We start from the raw sequence: 19,276 nt of genomic DNA, 5'->3' as shown, positions 1-19,276 counted from the left end.
CAGCACTATATTGTCAGTTCCTAAAATAAGACGGCCACGTTGATGGCCTGTTTCCGAGCGGGTTAAGCTTCTTCGGGCACTTATAGTATACAGTCATGGTGCTGCAGGATAACACCCCCTCCCCCAAACTCAGCCCAAATCTCATTGTGTCCCAAATTAGGCTGAAACCGGGGGGATCACTTACACTTTATCAACGTCCATGGCCCACATGAACTTAAGAAGTCTGGATAGTGGTATTTAAAAGAATGTTACATGTGTTTACTTTGCTTTTCGGATGGTATCGGTTAAGCTCTGCAATGTTTTTTTTTTTTTCATTATGCAAATATTTTGATGATTGGTTTGATCTTAAATTCAACTTACTTGTAGGTTTTACAGGTTGTTGCACTGACATGTGTTTTTCTTTATGTTTATGATGATGCTTCCTCCAGTAAGTTCCTTACGGGATGATCAGTAATTCTTTGTAACTCAAAAAACGACACATACTGATACATACGATACAGACCTTTTGTGTGCGGAAAGATGTACACTGGGCATTTCTTGTTAGAACTCGTGTGATTAAATTAAGATTTGCATATAAGACTCCCTCAACATTGCAGTCTAGGGAGAGGTTGGGCTTTGGGGAGTTGTGCTGGCATGAAAACCAAGTCAAGTGTGATTTGACATGGAAAGGTTGATTAGGCCTATTTAGTAAATGCTACACGTGAACCACCTAGTAGAACCTCTTTGTAGTAGAAGTAAAAGTAGTAGCTTATGTTAACGTGTCGGTATAGATGTGAGTAAGATCACAATTAGGTCCTAATAATTTATAGTATATGCTACACGTGTACCTCCTAAAGTGGCGCAATTTGATTGGTTCGCTTTCTCGGGATATTGTAGCCTGGCAAGACCAAGTTTAATCGTACATTGCACGTTCGACTTTGGAAGCTGCTGTCATTTTCTTCTGCAGAAGAGACGTGATCAATGGGCCTAGTTCAAAAGACTCTGTACGCAATTGGCTGCTTGCCGTCGCTTTCCTGTCGTCTTTGCGCGCCAGGGGGAAAAGCCAGCTTGGTGATAGGCTCCCGCAAAAACGTATCGAACCTAGAAAGAAATGTATTGCTCTTGTCTAGACCCTTCTGCAGGGCAAACTAAAATCGCTGGCAAAATGGGCGGGGCTACCCAGTCTAGGGATTGAGCAATATCCCATGATTGAGATCTCAAACTCGGGATATTGTATTAATCTCAAAATGACCCGCGTTGTTTGCTAATAACAAAAATAAAAAATCCCGAAAAAAGTGTTATCTTGTTTATTTTTGGAGTGTTCACGTGTAGTATATACTAAAACAATTATTCACTTCGTCTTCGGTGAATAATTATTAAATATCCTGACTGAGGTAGATGTCTTTGACATCATATTAAACCTTACATGACTTTGTAACAGATACAAATATTTTTCATTAAAGATTATCAGATTTCAGATGTAGGCTATATCAGATATTTAGAATTTAAAATTTTGATTAAAGGCTGTGTTGCAGGGTTTATTTTCCAACGAATTTGTGCAATTTGCTTGTCGGTAATAAAGATTTTAACTGTTATCCATTGTATTTAATGTTGTTAGGTATCACAAAACCGAATGTAATACGAAAAAGTAGGTACTATTTTAGCGGTTTGCTATTGATTCTCATTTCGGAATACTGCATGGTTATGAAGGGATTGTGGTTAGTTGTGGTCTTAGTGAAGCAGCCTAGCCTTGGAGTTGGATAAGTTGGAGTGAAGCCTCGTGCCCACTGCTTCAGTCCGTTGACTGATCCCCATTGACTTTGAATGGGGACGGACGCGCAATGCATTGTGGATCCGTCCGTTCCGTTGGAGCCTTTGGCTTCGTCAAAAAGTTGAAAAATGTTCAACTTTTTCGGCAGCGACGGATCCGTCATCCAATCAGATCGCGTATGCAAATTTAAGCACTGTGACGCGACTCGGGCTCTGACGATACTGGAAAGCGGGAAAGCGGGTCATCTTGCATCGCAACAAGCAGGAAGAAGCGGGAAGAACCCGGCGAAGCGATTTGATTGGCTGAGGGATGCCTCTGCAAAGACTACTCCCCCATCCGTCAGCCACACCTTCCCACGTCCGTTGACTGACGGTGCAGTGGGCATGTAGCGTCATGCCCACTGTACCGTCAGTCAAAGGGAGGCTTCTTATTTCACATTGAAGGAGCTTTGATTTGTTCCAGGCAAACACAATGTGAAGCATGACTTAAACATTCCAGAAAGGGGCACATCACTAACTGAACTTGTTCTGTGCTTGTCTATAGGTGAACTCAACCGTAAGAGAGGTGCTGCCGCCTGACGTTTTAATTACACTTTGCCCCGTTATCACAACAAATATTTATTAACTGACATAAAGAATGGCTTGAGGAGGGAGCAGAAAGCAGCCACCTTCTAAAGTCTGTTACATTTTCTGTAGGTACATAATTGTATTTTTTTTTTAATTGGATAGTTTTTGATGTAGAAAATTATATTATATCACCCAAAGCCTGCCAAGATTATTTTAAGGAGTTTCAGAATAAAATATTAGCAATTGATTTTCTCATTTACCACCGTTGACTCGATTATGTGAAAGAAGAGGTGGGCGTGACTTGGCAAGTAGGCTATATGGTGGGTGGCATTTTCCTAAGAACACTATCAAACGCTGATCTCTAAGGTCTGCTTCCTTATAGTCATCTGACCAATTTGTTTCCCCAGTCCGCTGTCGAAAGCAGTTTTGAAACTGGCTTTGAATCTCAGGGATAGCTCATATATATATATATATCGAGAGAGAGAGAGAGAGAGAGAGAGAGAGAGAGAGAGAGAGAGAGAGAGAGAGAGAGAGAGAGAGAGAGAGAGAGAGAGAGAGAGAGAGAGAGAGAGAGAGAGAGAGAGAGAGAGAGAGAGACTTTATATGTGCAGTTTCACAAGCTTAATACCTGGATTTCCCTTCAGGGGTTAATCAAGGGTTATCTGATCTTCTTTTTGCTGCATAATTAAACCAACCATGAAATAACAGAACAAATAAATCCATGCCCAATATTTGTGTAATCATGACTCAAGAAAATATGTTGGCAGGGTAGGTTGCCTACTGGTAGACAGATGGATGGTAATCCCAAATTGTGGAAAAGTATGTGAGTTACCCCAGTATGAAGATCTGGCTTGAATAGAGCTTTTACATCAGAATGCATCATTGGATTTTTGTTTGACTCACGAGAGTTGTAGTATATATTGTATCCTAGGCTAATCAGGCAACTTTGTAATGCCACGTGTTGCATGAGAAATGCTGAGGTAGTTTCAAACATAATGATTTCTGCCGATAATGACAAATAAGTGCACAATTAATGTCTAAACAATGACCAAAATACCATTACTACCAATAACAATCCAATGCTCCGATACTCCAAAATGGAGGCGTTGGGATTGGACGGGTAGAAAACACTGAAGCTGTTGTGTGGGTTGGCTGGCTTAAACCAGTGCTCTCAATAAAAATGACTGCTGTAAGAATATCAACATTGTTGTCAGAGGGAAGAAGCAGGAAACATTCACGGTGAAATTTAGGTTTCATTTTAGATCACCATTTTTATTGCCTATTGACATTTTTCTGGTGCTCCCTGTTGAAGGATTTAAAGCATGGTATATGTCAGATACAGGATTTCAACAGCATGCAACAGTAAAAACAAGTGTTCTCGTGCCAATAATTATATGGCAGCGGGGTTCACAAGTAAAACGTCAATCACTATTAAACAAACACGTGTATGCACACACACATACAGTACCAACATAGTGCGAGACTTACAACGCACACACCGTAACTAAGGCTACATACAATTCAACGCTGAAGCCATCGCTTTTTGTTGTAGTTTTTGATAACTTAATAAGCATTTGCTCGTCCGATGTGAATATATTCTGCAGGCAGCTAATTTAATCTTTGCTTATTTTTTTCAAAGACACAGCAAGCTGCTGATCTGCTGTACTCCCAGAGAGAGAGAGTTGTAGTATATAATGTATCCTAGGCTAATAAGATGACTTATTATTGCCATGTCTCGCATGAGAAACGCTGTGGTAGTGTCCAACACAATGATTTCTCCCGATTAGGACACATACATGATTAATGACTAAACAATGACCAAAACACCATGACTACCGTCCTAAAGCATTCCTATATTCGTGGAGGCGGCCATTGGGATGTGATGCCACATTGTCCCAGTAGGCGACCGAGAGGGGGATGTGGTGTTATTGGTTGATATGGTTGTTTGCTTTTCATTACAGCGATGAGGCTGGAAAGACCTTGACCAATCTCTGTCGGTGTCATACTCAGCATATAACGGCAGTCTGGTGCAAGACAGCCTTGCAGTGGATGTCTTTTAAGCAATGCAGTATTCTTGGGGCAACGCACCAACGGGTGAATTCAAATCCATTGTGTGTAATTGTACTGGTGATTATCATCCCTCGTGTGTTATCAGCAAGCCAGCAGAACCACAAAATATACTTTTACATAAATGGGCAAATTGTAAACAAGCATTGACAAACAAAACGGAAAGAAAATGTCTGCCAGCATCTATGGTCAGTACAAACTAACTAATAATACATATTTACATACATACATACAAACTTAATAGAGTTATTAGCTAAATATGTTCCATAGGCTTTCTCATACTTTAATCAAGTGCAGACACGCTTAAATGTATCACAATTAAAACAAATTAGTTGCTCTTGGACAACAGGTGGAAAACACTGCAGCTGAATCCTGGTGAGTTGGCTGGCTAAAACAAGTGCTCTCATTCAACATTACTGCTAAGTACTGTAAATATATCAACATTGTTGTCAGAGGGAAGAATCAGGACACGTTTACAGTGACATTAAGTTTTCTTTAAAATCACAATTTCTACAGCCTCATGTGACATTTTTGCAACGTTTCAAATAAAAACAATAGTCAGCCCCTCTGCTCTGCATTAAACACGCAACTTCCAGGTTTCACTTCCTGGTCAGGAATCACTCTAGTCATTTAAATGTATTGCATGTATTGGTAATACAATTACCAGTATGGTTCGGTATGGTTCCACTCTTTTCTGGTGCTCCCTGCTGTAGGATTTAAAGCATGACATATGTCAGATACAGGAGATTACCAGCACCAGCATGGACCAGTAAAAACAACTGCTCTCTGCCAACAGTTACGGGACTTCCCATAAAACCAACAAGACACACACACACACGCACGCACGCACACACAAGCCATCCTTTCATATATTTTTTTATCTCTTAATCAGCATTTGCTCCTCCCATGTGAATATATTCTGCAGCTCATATATCTTTGCTTATTTTTTACAAAGACACAGACACAGCAAGCTTTAGTGCTGTTCTGCTGTACTCCCAACATGGACACAATATCTTCCAGCTTCCTCGTCATCCTGGTAAGGTTGTAGAGTCTGTTCCTTAGTATGTTCAATAACTTGCATACAGTTTATACACTGCTCATTCGTTGCTTTTTATAATATGCATTCCAGTTCATCCATGGCACGGTGGAGGGCATTCAAGCGCATTAAAACATTGTACATAGTTTCCTCAGGAATGCTCTTGCATATCCAGTTGCGTATGTTTTGAGCCCAGCCAGACGTCGTTTAATAAGGACATGGTGACTAATGTATGATAATAAGCATTATTGGCCCATAACATTAGTAATCATAATCTACACTGCCTCAAAAGGATATTGGTCTAAGCAAAACCAGTAGAGGCATATACTTTTCCCTGAACTTGTAAACGTTGCAAACATGCAAAAAATATTTATATATTTATGTGGCATGCAGTCCAATGCTTAAAATATATATGTGGCATTCAGTTGGCCATGCTGTGGTAAAATGTGTGTAACATATGACCAAGTGTTTCTTTCTGTTCAATAGAAACAACTGTATCAATCCCCTGTAGGAGAAATTTGTTAATATTTGTCCCTAAGAAACAATAATGGTAAAAAAAAAAATACAAAACATGACGGTAACTCTAAAGCAGGGGTGCCCAACCTTTTTTGACCCAAGATCTACTTTTCAAGTAGCCAACCTCCCGAGATCTACCAGCCTAGTGTGAACATTGAAAACCTACCTTCCTACCTAAGGGGGGGGGGGGGTTCACACTGCACGGACTGCAGTGGGGGTTTCATTCCGTCTGCGCACGGCACCTTCTCAACAATAATCAATAATCTTGTCGGCGGTCTACTGATAGACCGCGATCGACTGGTTGGGCACCGCTGCTCTAAAGTCACTTCCACCAATGCAAAGAGAACAGAACGGAGTAGGAGAGGGCGTAGCCTAACTCGTTTGTGAACTACCCAGAGAAACGCAACTCAAATTGAATGTGTACGGGGAACCCATTTGATTGCTGTTCCACTGTTAAATAGCGGCGCAAATTGGTGGGGGCTATCCTGGTAATTTCTCTGCGTGTGAGCGTGTGCATGGGTTGAAATGCGTGGGTGAATTGAGAGCCCCGATTGAGAATGCTTTTGTTTTAGTTTCTAGGAATAAACTATTCATCGTCAGATATTTTGCATCGGCAGAAAAGAACCTGGATAATAGATACTTTTTCAATCGAAGAGGAATACAGTGGAACTCATCCGTATGTACTCGGCAAAGTGAGTAAAATGGATGTTAACACAATAGGCTACTTTCTTTTTTGAGCACAGTGATGCAGTGAGACATTCATATTTTCTGCTGATTTGACACCTTCCTCAGATTGAACTGGAGAATAAGTTCGCAGTTATGAAGCTGCATGGTCAGGGAGTCGATGAGGAGCCCAAGGGGAAACTGGAAATTGATCCAAACACAGGGATTATCACCGTGCTCGGCAAATTGGACTATGAGAAAAACCAAAAACTTATGGTTTGTTTCAATTCATAAAGTGCTTATTTTTTGATATGTGTTCTTATTTAGGACATCAATATGTGGCAAGAAAACTTTGCATATGTTTATATATATATATATATATATATATATATATACTTTTTTTTTCATTTCAGCTGAAATTTGAGGCAGTCGACAGGCTTACAAACGTCGTGGACACCAAACTTTCTGTTGAGGTGCAAATCTTGGACGTAAATGACAATGTTCCTACTTTTACACAAACGTATTATATGGTCCATATGAAAGAGTCAGTCCCACAAGGTAAATACATTCTGTATTACATGTAAGGATGATATACATTGCATTACATAATTGCAATATATAACCTCCATTTATATATATATATATATATATATATATATATATATATATATGGTTGGGCAGTTTAAACACAATTCTTCTTTCTCCCAATTTGGCTAGGTTCATATGTGATCGTTGTTTCTGCCACGGATTTAGACAACAGAAACAGCAACAATGGCACGTTTGACTTCAAGATCGTGTCCGTCACCCCAGAGTCCTCTGACCTGGAATTCTACATGGAAAAGAACAGTGGTTATGGAAACATCTCATTTAGAGGGTGTCTGGACTATGAGGTGATAGACGTTTAGTATGTCATTATATCAGGTTTTAAAAAAAAAAAAAGAATAATAATCTTTTATCATGCAAGAAACAGACAAACAAACAGACATGTTTTGGACCAACTCTTTTTTCCGACACTCAGAAATCAAAGACGTACACTATCCTGGTGGAGGTGAAAGACCACGGGGAAGCGATTCAGCTGTCAAGCACCTGCACCGTGGTTGTCAATATCGATGACGAAAACAACCACCTTCCCGTCTTCACAGGGCCCTCGGTCAGCAGGTTCTCTTTCCTATGCCCCCCTTGTGGCGTCAAAGTTCAATGGTTGTGTTACATATAATATACAGTATATGTTATAATTTTTATTGTTTGATTTGTCAAACATTTGTAAATCTCAGCAAAGTGCAACTCTGGAAGAAGGGATAGTAGGCGTGGAGGTTTTACGCATGCAAGCGACGGACAGAGACACCAAGGGCACAGATGCCTGGAAGGTCAATTATGTCATCCATGGAAAAAGTGGTGTAAACTTCAGAATCGTCACAGATCCAGAGACAAATGAAGGGGTCTTGTCCGTGATAAAGGTATTTTGCTTTTTACGGATAGATTTCTAATACATTGTTTGTTTTTTTAAGTGCAGAGTGTGACACAATGTTGCCCCAGATCTCTACCCAATCATTTACCGGCATAGAGAGAATGTTGTTGTTTAGCTTACAGCATGATTTAGTATGGAATGTAATGACATGTTTATTTAGCTATTATTAAGATCTTGTTTGAAGCACAAATGTATTAGATTAAACTGTGCACACAGAGCTGCATACATCCACAAATGTGCAAGAAGAATACTGCATATACAGGATTCAAGTGCACAGAATATAATTCATTCACAGCTTGGCAGGAAAAAAACATTGGACGGAAGTGTGTGTACTTCGAGCTGCCAGCTTGAACATTGTACAAGATACAAGATACAAGATCGTTTATTGTCATATACACAATGGAAACATAGATTACACTGGGCAATGAAATTCTTAATTTGCGTGTTCCCTTCACACAAAATATGCTTAAAATAAAAGTAGATAAATAAACTAAACTACTAAAAATATCTGTACAAAGAGCAGAATTTAGTTAAACAAAAACAGTTAAATATAAGGTGCTGTTTAGCATGTGCAATGTTCGCATACAGCAGAAGGCCCTGAAAGACATTGAAATATCTTTGTTTACACTTTGTTTACATTGAAGTGTAAACAATACTGCCTGATTATAGAACTGAAACTGAGGGGTATTTAAAGGTATTTTTGATCGCTGAAACAAAGATGTGGTAGAATTTGTTCATCACATTGGTTGTGTGATGAGTCGTAACACCAATTGGTAAGGCAAAGACATACCAATTCTTAAACCACTACATAAACTACTAGCATATCAAAGGCCTTATTATCAAACCATCCATCTGCTATGATTCTGGAGGCAACAGGGCATGTATAGGGCAGTCCAGCTGATACATGGAAGGCCTTGCTCGACCCACACTTGGCCATGCTCTACCTTTGTTCACTACCCAAAATGTGTTGCCATAGGTGACAAAGGATTGAATACACAGATATAGATTTCCACAAAGTGCTCCCTTGTAGTAAATATAAACCATCTGCTACCTTTTTCTATTATGGAGCTTTGCTGATGTAAAAAAATCATGAATCTGTTGAGTTGTAAAACTCTCAACCTTACAGGTCTAGAATCGTACCTACAACACCTTAATCCATTCTTTCCTCGTTTTTTTTCTCACAGCCCTTGGACTACGAGGACCAATCGCTTTTGAACTTGACCATTAGTGTGGAGAATTTTGGGAAATATTTTTCATGCAAGGTTGTGAACAAGAATGTAAACAGCATTGGTCATTGGAAAGTGTTGACAACGAATGAGAAGCCTGAGCTGTCCACAAAGGTTGTAATATTGAATGTTTTAGATGTGAACAGCCCACCCGTATTCAAACCCAAGAACAAAACAGTGACGGTGTATGAGGACATTTCTGTTGGGTATAATCTAGGGGCTATGACAGCAGTTGACAGGGATGTGGCACATGGAAACAAGATTCGGTGAGTTTGAAACATACATCCTCTATTTCTATACCCACATATAGGAAAATTCATTTTTGAGAGACCCCTTGCATGTCTTAATACTAGGAGCTTTTGCTACTTTTTGAATGAGGATAAAATATTGATGATTAATTACTAAACAACTTACTGACAATATCCTATGTCTTCCAGTTATTTCAAAGGAGAGGATCCTGCCAAATGGGTGACTGTGGATCCAAAGAACGGTGTCATAACAACGGTCAAAACATTAGACAGAGAATCATCTGATGTTAAAAAAGATATATATGCAGTCACTGTGTTTGGTGTTGACGACGGTACGAACCTTTGAAGTTGTGTCCAATAAAATGCCACCATCCAAACTGTAAGCAAATCCGAAGATCTATTGGTTGTTTTGTTTTTCTCTATGATTCACAGGTGAGCCTCCGGCAACTGGAACCGGAACCCTGTTCATACACCTGAGAGACCGAAATGACAACACTCCCCTACTGGACGCCACATCGATTGGAATATGCATCTCCGATAACGACGCGGATTCCAAAGCAATCATCACTGCCTTTGATCATGATGTGGAGCCCTTCGGCGGGCCCTTCACCTTCAAACTCCTCGGAGACGTGGAGGACAAGTGGAGGATTGAGCCTGAATATGGTAACTGCACCCCTCCCATGAGCATATGAAAATGTACCATTAAAAAAAGGCATGTTTGAAGACATAAAAAGAGAATCCATAGAGTTCAGCGTGTGAACCGGCGCCTGTCCTCTCCTGGTTCCCCCCGGCTGTGTCACAGGGTACTCTGTCAACCTCTTCCGGGAGGACCGGATCCCCACCGGGCAACATGTGGTTCAGCTGAAGGTGTCTGATCAGCAGGACAACTCTGCTCTGCACAACGTCACCGTGATTGTGTGTGAATGCGCGGCTACCAACATCGGGGGTATGCCCAGCTGTCTGGAACGCCAACGCTCCAGCTCCATCGGTTTCAGCGGAGCCGCTCCGATAGGGTTTATTGCCATTCTTCTCCTACTAGGTAAAAAATAAAAAGAGAGAGACTGCTATTACACTACTGCACTTCAAGACTGACTGATGTGATACTAATGTTTGCTGTGTGGTTGTTGTTGTTGTTGTTGTTGTTGTGTTCTATCTCAGGTATATTGCTTTTGGGGCTTCTACTATCGTGCAAGAAAGAGGTTATGCTCATGCCAGATGAAGGGACGGAACAAAACCTGATTTGCTCAAACTCAGAGCAGCGGGGAAGCGACTGCAAGGTTATAATACTTGACACAACACAAATTAGTTAAGGATTAACAAGAATGTAAGTGTTTTAATATGAATGTGAGTCATGAACAACAACATCCTATTATATTGACAGATGTCATTGAAAGCCTTACACGAGAGGGAGGACAGGATCCAGAGGACTTGCGTGCCCGACATTGGCTACCAGGTCATTCATTTACACGATTATTTATGACTAATACTGTTGTTCAATAGAGCCCTGGGCTCCATTAAGTCTATCTCATGGCTGCATACAATAAATGTAGGTTAACTTTTCTGATAATATTTAATAAGGGTTTATCTTTTGTTCTAGGTTTCCAAATATGAAACTGATCATTGTTTTACAAGGAAAAATTTATGAAAAATAATTAAATAAACCTGTCCACATTTACCGTTACTGTACCGTTATTATGCATGATATCCACATTGAATAATTTTTTCTCGTACTATTTTATAATTTTTAGTTCCAGACTGCTGATTTGGATAACGATGTCTTTCCAAAGTTGAACGTACGTAAAAAATAAATACATAAAAGAACAATCTCTTCTATTATCTAATTTAATTATGCTTTTTCATAATAAAGTACAAATACATTTATTGCTACATTTATCATAATATTTCACAAAATCGTATTTTATTCCAGACTTCCTTTTGCGACACTCACAATGGCTATACAAGTGCAAACGTATGTAAACACAATGAAATGCAATGACTTTTTTGTGTATTATCCCATTTTGGCATGAAAAACTTTTCATGCAAACTTTTCTCATAATATTTCTTTATTTCTTCTTCTTTCTTCAGTCTTTCATGGGGGGAGCTCAAAATGGCTCAACTAGGATAAACGTATGTACAAATAAATATAAATAACCACAAACATCATGTTTTGGCATGAAAAACAACGCGTTAACCTTTCTCCTAATATAATATAATTTTCTATTTCTCCAGTCTTCCATGAGAAGAACAAACGTATGTACTAATGAATAAATAAAATAACCATCTTATTTAATTAATGTTTGCATCAAATACAAGTCAAAAGTCACTTATCTCATAAAACTTCAAAATGTTATTTTGTTCCAGGTTTCCTTTCGGGGAACTTCGAACGGCTACACAGGGACCAACGTATGTACAAATGAATGAGCCCTCCATTATTTGGCATTCCTGTTTTTCTGACACCTTTCACAACATGGTCATATTTCTTCCCATGCAGGGCGAACATCATGCCGCTTTGGAAGACATTTTAGAGCAACGCAACTACCTGCAACAATTTATAGACAGGGTAATAATGATACTAATTAAAAAAGATCTAGTTATATTACATATGTTGACTTGTATGAAGCGCTTGCTTGATTGATTGGTTACAACATGCTTTGGCCGTCTGTGTGCAGAGAGTCGGGATCCTCCAGTCCCCAGGGGAGGAGTTGGGAGACTACGCCCCTCACCTGTACGGTGAGGAGGGCCACCCAGACAGCAGCCAACCGCTGGAGCCCATCCCCATCCAGGAGGTCCACTTCCACCCAGACATGCTGCAGTACCTGGACACAAAATTCAACACGCTGGCCTCCCTCTGCAGCCCCGAAATTAAATCCTCGTAAACATGTACGTGAGCACACAGATGCATGCATAGACGCATTTACACCCACCCACACCCACACACATAACACGCTGGTATCGGAGCCAACGGATAAACTTCTAAGTAAATATTTGACTAAATTACTTAATAATTAATTAACTCCCACAGCCCAAGGTGAACAACAGTGTGTAATACACTGCTTTATTGAATGAATTACTTCCAAATATTTGTTTGAAATATTGGGCCAAGTAAGACAAAAGAAGTTTAACATAGTTTGATAAACATAGTGTGACAAGTTAATAGTTTTTCTTAGACTGCCAAATTCCACCAAGTGGAATGACTTAAATCACTAAGATATATGTACTGAAATATATGTCTATTTTTTGTGTAGTGTAGAGTTATTTAGTGTAAAGCTCTGTGTGCTTTCCTGTCGCGTGAACATTCCTTGCAACTATCTTGATGCATTTCACCATAACATTAACAATAAACACAACTGGTTCCATGGTTATTCTAGCATTTTTGGTCAGGAAGTACCAAGATGGTGGCTTGCACTTATCTGAGCGAAACCTTGATATTATCTATGTATTTCAGAAAAACAGAGATAACTATACTTATAATATTTTAAGTTGTTGCTTCTTTTTGACACTTAGTCATGAAGCTCTTTTTTGTAGCTGGACTTTAATTTTGGGTGTAGGTTTGTTATTTATTATGGGCTGTTATTGTAAGCAACTGTGTAAAAAAGCATCTGAATGTAATGCATATGTTGCCAAGTATGGAATCTTAGCAACAATTAGTCCTGTCTGTGTTGTGAGATTGTGGTAAATGGGGCGCATGGCAAATTACAATATAGCTGGGGAGCCCCAAAGTGACAATTTTTCATCATCATTTCATACATTTTTTACTCTGCTAGTGGGTCTGTTTTTTTTGGAGGAATTTAAGTTTTTCTACCCTGTTAACTAGATGATAATTAGGCTTAGAGCCCCTGATAACCTGTGCAAAACAAAAAAAAAAGTATGTAAAAGTCGAATGTCTTATTCAGCCTATAACCATATTTGTATACAAAGAAACTTTCATAAAAAAAAATAAAAAAAGTGTGACTTCAACCGGTGTGGGTGTCAGATTGACTCGGCTGCCAGATCGATTCGGGGTCCTAGATGCGCAATAATGACGCACTTCCTGTAAACTCTTTCTTTTAAATGCGCATGCGCGTTTCATTCATTCCCATGTTATTCCCAAGTATTAACGATCTTTTGTTTTCTAATCTATGAATAATAATCGAATGTACAAATTATTGATGCATATACTTGGGTTATACATAAAAGAAGAATCGGCTAACTCCATTCACTAGGGCTGTAACGATACGCGTATCAAACCGAAAATCGCGATACTCAAAGCCACGAACCTGTCTCGCGGTGTGAGAAGGCAGAAGCGCGATATGCCCTTTCTAACTCTTCGGTCAAATTGTCAGATTGAAATTTGCTAATAATTTGTCTAAATAATAGTCTGCTGACAGCGCCCCCTCCTATCGATGCCGTAAATATGTGACGAGATGCCCTCTCTGTGATCACAGCTCTCCGTGGCTACGGAGGATTGCATTTCTCCACAGCCGTCGAAGTCCTCATATGCGATATGAACGACATTTATCCAGAGTGGGCCAAGCGCGAAAAAAATTGCCTGTGTGATCCTGTCTCTATTGTTTTGTGTGATTTGACTGGCAGTTTGTCTGCTTATAGGTCGGAATGAAGCGGCCACCGATTATTGACAGGATGGGTACTTTATTCTACCGGACTCGTTCGCTTCTTCACTAGACACACGCGCTACCGCTCGCTCTCCTCGCTCGTCCACTCACTCGCTGACGTCACTCACACACGCAGACGCACACTGCCATTCTCCCGCACACACATATGCTACTCGTAACACTATGCCTCGTTATTGCGACGTTCATGTTTTTCCTCATCTATTGAAAGTTAGGCTATTAAACATGTTGCATTCTATACGGCCTGATTATGTCATTATTTAAGCTACATAGCCTAATAAGAAGCGCTAATAAGGATATTTGAATAAACCAACCAAACAGTTAAAGGGGCCCTATTATGCCTACCAGCAAAAAGCATCCTCCAACTGCAATCTTTGGTTATTTCTTTATTAATCTAGCTATACTTTAATAGTATTCTTTCGGTTCAAATCTGTTCAGTGTTCCAAATTATTTGTTATTAAATGTTACATTAAGATAATTGGTATTTAAGTGTTGTTTCAATAAAATGCTTTTTAAATTTAAAAGAATCGTGGGATGTATCGAACCGTGGGTCAAAAATCGTGATACAAACCGAATCGTGAATTTGTGTATCGTTACAGCCCTACCATTCACTGAACGGGGCGATACACTTTATTTCCAGCGTCCCACACGCAGACACCGTACTTCTTACAAAGGCCCCTTCCGCCTTCCCTCTATATAATTCATGCAATTTATTTTGCTGAATAATTAAAGACTCAATTTCACTTTCAGTTACATTTTCTGGTGTTTTTTGGTAATCTGTGTTATCTCTGATATTATTTTTTCCTCCTCAGCTCTTTTAGCTTTAAATATAGAACTTCTGTATGCTCTTAAATATTTTGACACCTCAAATTTAAAAAGTTCCCAACTACTACTAAATCTTTTATCAATTAAAGCTTTATGCAAAAAGCGTTCAATTAAAGACTGAACTGTTTTGATCACAACCTCGTGCGTTAGGATGGAGCTATTTAATTTCCAATATGAACCCATTCTCTGCGAAATATTATTGTTCAGTGAAGTATTTATTGAGATAGCTTTGTGATCAGTAAGGGGTGTTGTAAGAATATTGACCTTAATGTCATTATTGTCTAAACAGTTGGAAATCAGCCAGAAATCTATTCGTGATAAACTAGTACAAGCCTTATTACTCCAAGTATATGAACTCATTCCAGGATTCTTTTCTCTCCATATATCTTTCAAGTTGAATTTCAGCATAAAGTGCGTCAAGTTAAAGGCCATAGAATTGTTAGTTCGAGGAGGATATCTATCTAATAAACTATCTAATGCTATGTTAAAGTCACCTCCCATTAATATTAATATATTTGGATATTTCGACAACCAATGTAAAATGTGGATTTCCAAATCATCAAATAAAATGTCATTCTCTTGTTTTGAATTATACCCATGAATATTGACGAGTAAAATTATAGTATCATTTATGTCAACAATCAAAATAAAGTGATGACCATTTGGGTCATCCTTAGAATGTAAAATATTCCCATCGAAACAGTTCTTTAAAGTAGCAGCACCAGCTGCTCTTTCTGTACCATTCGAGAACCAAATGTCATTACCCCATTGTGCTTTCCATAAAGATGCATCATCTATAACTGAATGCGTTTCCTGGAAAAAGAAAAGTCTGTTTTTTGCTGCTTTGTAAATAAGGATAAAGCCTTTTGTTTAACATTCTGTCTCAGCCCCCTGGCATTAAGAGAAAAAAACAGAAAAAGACAGTATAACAATGAAAGGTGCTATGAAATTACAGCGAACAATTTCTATCCCTTAATAATAAAAAATATATTCTAAGTAACAGTGTTAAACAATCTCCCGAACCTTTTAACAGTAAGAAAGAGAAAAAATAAGCCTTACCCACAAAAAGGTAATAAATGCTCAGCACTTAGGTGAAAACAGGAGGAGTGGTGTAGTTAGTTCAAGGTATGCATCATCTTAGGAAGATGTGTCCATTTGAGACCGGCCGGACGTGTTTATTTTGGGGGCAAAGATGGACGTACCTCCTTTCCATCGATTATCACAAGAACGCCTGCAAAGTGTGCTTTTTTCCCTTCCTTCTTCGCAGCTTCTATTATGGGCCACAGTTTGTCTCATAAAGTTTTGTCCGCAGAAGTCAGATCCTCGGCAAACCTCAACTTATTCTTTGTAAGGTATTCGCAGGTCTTCGCCGTCTTCCACAGGAGGTCCCGCGTGGATCTGTTTGTGAAGCGGATGATGGTCATTCTGGATCTCCTCATATTTTCCTGGTACCTGCCAAGCCGGTGAACGATGTCGATGTCCTCTCTGATCTTTGCATGGGCGTCAGGCACCGTGGAGCAGCAGATGTTGATGACTTTGGCCTTGATGTCCTCCTGTTACTCCTCCGGGACGCCATGGAGCCTGAGGTTCCATCTTCGTTGGTATCTTTCAGCGTCATTGAGTTTGAGTTCTAACTCTGACAGTTTCTGCTAATTTTTTTCAGTAGTAGTTTTAACCACCTTCATATCGGTCTTCAAAGAATCAACCTCCGCAAATGCAAAGTCAATAGACTTCTTCAGGGCGTCAGTGCTCACTGTGTTATGGTTAATCATGCTTTCAAGGTTATCTGCCGCTCATTAATTTTTGTTGAGATTATCCCAACGATGTTGTTCTGTAACTTATGCAGACCTTTCTGCTCTCTGCTTTTTTCCTTTTGGCTTGACTGGTGTATTGGGGTCAGAATCTGGCAACGGCATAGCATCTGGGCTCTGTTCGCGGCTGCGGACAGGGGCGTGAGCATAGCCATGGTCGGGGTTAGCTGCAGTTGAGGTTGTAGCTGCATAGCTAGCATGTGTCTTGGGAGAGTTAATAGGTACACCAAAAACCATACCATCAGTCGGGCGCGTTGATTATTTTTCCTTCCGTTTTGCTCCTTTATCGGAAGGCTCCATGTTGCTTGTGAAAGTGCAGGCTCCTCACTCGTGGGCAGTTTAGCTGATGCTGGATTAGCAATGATGCTGGATTAGCAATGATGCTGTAGTAGCCTTTGCGGCAAATACGCTACAAACTTACTTTAATAGGGTGAATTACGGTGTTAAAAGGCCGGGAGATGGAACGTTGTAGTTCACAAGACTTTTAGAACATAATAAGGGAAGCAAAAAGTCGTTGTTATGGGACAGAGCTTTTAATTTAGCTTAGACAAGCGTAGACAAGCGTCAGCCTTGGTCGCCATCTTGCACGCCCACCGGGACGCATCCTTCGAAGGCTGCATTCGAAGGGCGATAGCGTCACTGCGACACGTCAAGGGCTGTCCCATTTCGAAGGCTCCTTCAAATGCGGCCGACAAATGCAGCCTTCTTTTCCCGGATTTGAACATTTGAACATTTGAACATATTATGATTTGAAGGATACACCAGATGTATCCTTCACGGCCCAACGAATCCCAAGATTCATTGCGCGTTGGATTTTTTTCAGTCAGAGAGAGCGGAAGCGGCAGTTGCAGCAAATGCAATGACATATTCAATGACAAAACGACATTTTTTTATATTAAAATAAAGTTGGGACTATTTTAAATTTGTAAATGTATGGTCAAAGTTCAATTTCATTAACACGAACCATATAACGTTAAACTAATTAACGTTTTATTTTGTATAATTATTATATAACCGAATCAGAGTCAGAATCCGAATCAGAAAACAATCGGAAATTGTTTTGTTCCAGGTGCTCCGTGCAAATAGAAATTACATGCATAGAAGATAAGATTATAAAAAATAGAAAATTATGAATAAAATACAATAAAATAAAAGTAAGAATAAAGTGGAAATCTAAGTGAAAGTGGACATCTCTGAATGGGTTGCATAAAACGGCTCCATATTTCTCCTCCGTCGTCCGGTTCTAACCGCAGCTGTCAGGGTTGCTAGGTGACAGGAGCGGCGCGTCATCACGCAAGGTAAAGGGTGTTAACGGCTTGTTACGCAAACTTGAAATGCTCCGTAGGGCAGACGGGCAAAAACGTTCGTTCGGCCACAGTTGGGACACAGCCCTGACACCCACACCGGTCTAGCTCTCTCATTTGTTTGAATTCAGTTTTTTGGTTACAGCCTGCAATTGGTCGATCAAGCTGCCTGTTCCGCCCCTTGACTCATCTCAGGAATGGGTTTTTGGATTGTCGGTGCTGTTAAAGTAATAGATAAAATAATTTAACAGCACCAACAATCCAAAAACCCTGTCGAAACTAGATGGAAAAAGTGTGTAGTTCAAAACGTGGCACAGCTTCTTCGCCACCTACAGAGTTTCTTATGTACGATCAATCAAAAAACCCATTTTATATCCCATAGACATTTGACCGAGGGAACCGGATCCCCGGAGGCGGGACTTATTCTTCAGAGGCCTATTCACCGCTCATTTCCAGGCTGTCTTGTATTAGTGGTGGATTTAATGATTCATTTCCATGACCCAGTTCACGTGATTCAGTTCGCCAAGAGTAGTCATTCGCGAATCGTTTGTTCGTTTGTTCGTTCAGTCGAGTTTCTGGTAGCACTAACTCCACTGAGTCTGACTGACTCAGCTGAGAACCGGGCAATGGCGTCCATTCCATGATGCGATTTACCGCTACCGGAAACAAGGCTGAACGAACAAACGATTCGCGAATGACTCCTCCCAGTTCAGTCGAGTTTCCGGTGAATCAATTCACCGGAAACTCGGTGGAGGAGTCGTTCGCGAATCAGCCTAGTTTCCGGTAGCGGTGAATCGCATCATGGAATGCACGCCATTGCACGGTTCTCCGCTGAGTCAGTCAGACTCAGTGGAGTTAGTGCTACCGGAAACTCCTTCGTTCGTTCAGTCAGGTTTCCGGTGATTCGAATGGTGAACGAGACGAACAAACGAACGAGAGAAACGAACCGGTTCGGTTCGTTCGTCCTAAAGACTCGTTCATTCGAACCGGTTCGCGAACGAACGAGCCAACACTATCTTGTATAACCAAAGTGTCACAAGAGAGTCTGAGCCATGGGCTGAGCCTGTCAGCTTATTTAGGCCGGAAAAATATGCTGAGGTAATTAATTTGTCCATTGCGAGCAAAGGAACACAACACAGAGACAGCCGTAGCGAAATGCATGGGTGGCCCTTCAACATCTTTCAAT

General features: G+C 40.1%; 1 protein-coding gene across 2 annotated transcripts; it reads left to right on the top strand.

The window, feature by feature from the left end:
• The first annotated feature begins 5,242 nt into the window (after nucleotides 1-5,242).
• LOC132447089 (cadherin-like protein 26) lies at nucleotides 5,243-13,497 on the top strand. Of its 2 annotated transcripts, XM_060037789.1 has the most exons (20): nucleotides 5,243-5,419; nucleotides 6,508-6,627; nucleotides 6,728-6,874; nucleotides 7,012-7,156; nucleotides 7,316-7,488; nucleotides 7,617-7,748; nucleotides 7,873-8,055; nucleotides 9,251-9,558; nucleotides 9,730-9,872; nucleotides 9,973-10,203; nucleotides 10,343-10,579; nucleotides 10,699-10,817; nucleotides 10,922-10,993; nucleotides 11,289-11,333; nucleotides 11,468-11,509; nucleotides 11,626-11,667; nucleotides 11,770-11,790; nucleotides 11,902-11,943; nucleotides 12,032-12,100; nucleotides 12,210-13,497. In XM_060037789.1, the coding sequence occupies exons 1-20, from the start codon at nucleotides 5,384-5,386 to the stop codon at nucleotides 12,414-12,416; spliced, it is 2,514 nt and encodes an 837-aa protein (XP_059893772.1). In that variant the 5' UTR covers nucleotides 5,243-5,383; the 3' UTR covers nucleotides 12,417-13,497. The 2 variants fall into 2 exon arrangements, with proteins under 2 accessions (XP_059893772.1, XP_059893781.1); XM_060037798.1 differs by lacking the exon at nucleotides 11,902-11,943 and having other exon boundaries at nucleotides 5,251-5,419.
• Nucleotides 13,498-19,276: the final 5,779 nt, after the last annotated feature.

The sequence above is a fragment of the Gadus macrocephalus genome, chromosome 1 (genome assembly GCF_031168955.1).
Source record: "Gadus macrocephalus chromosome 1, ASM3116895v1".
NCBI classification, from domain to species: Eukaryota; Metazoa; Chordata; class Actinopteri; order Gadiformes; family Gadidae; genus Gadus; species Gadus macrocephalus.
This window is presented reverse-complemented; position numbering and strand designations above follow the sequence as displayed.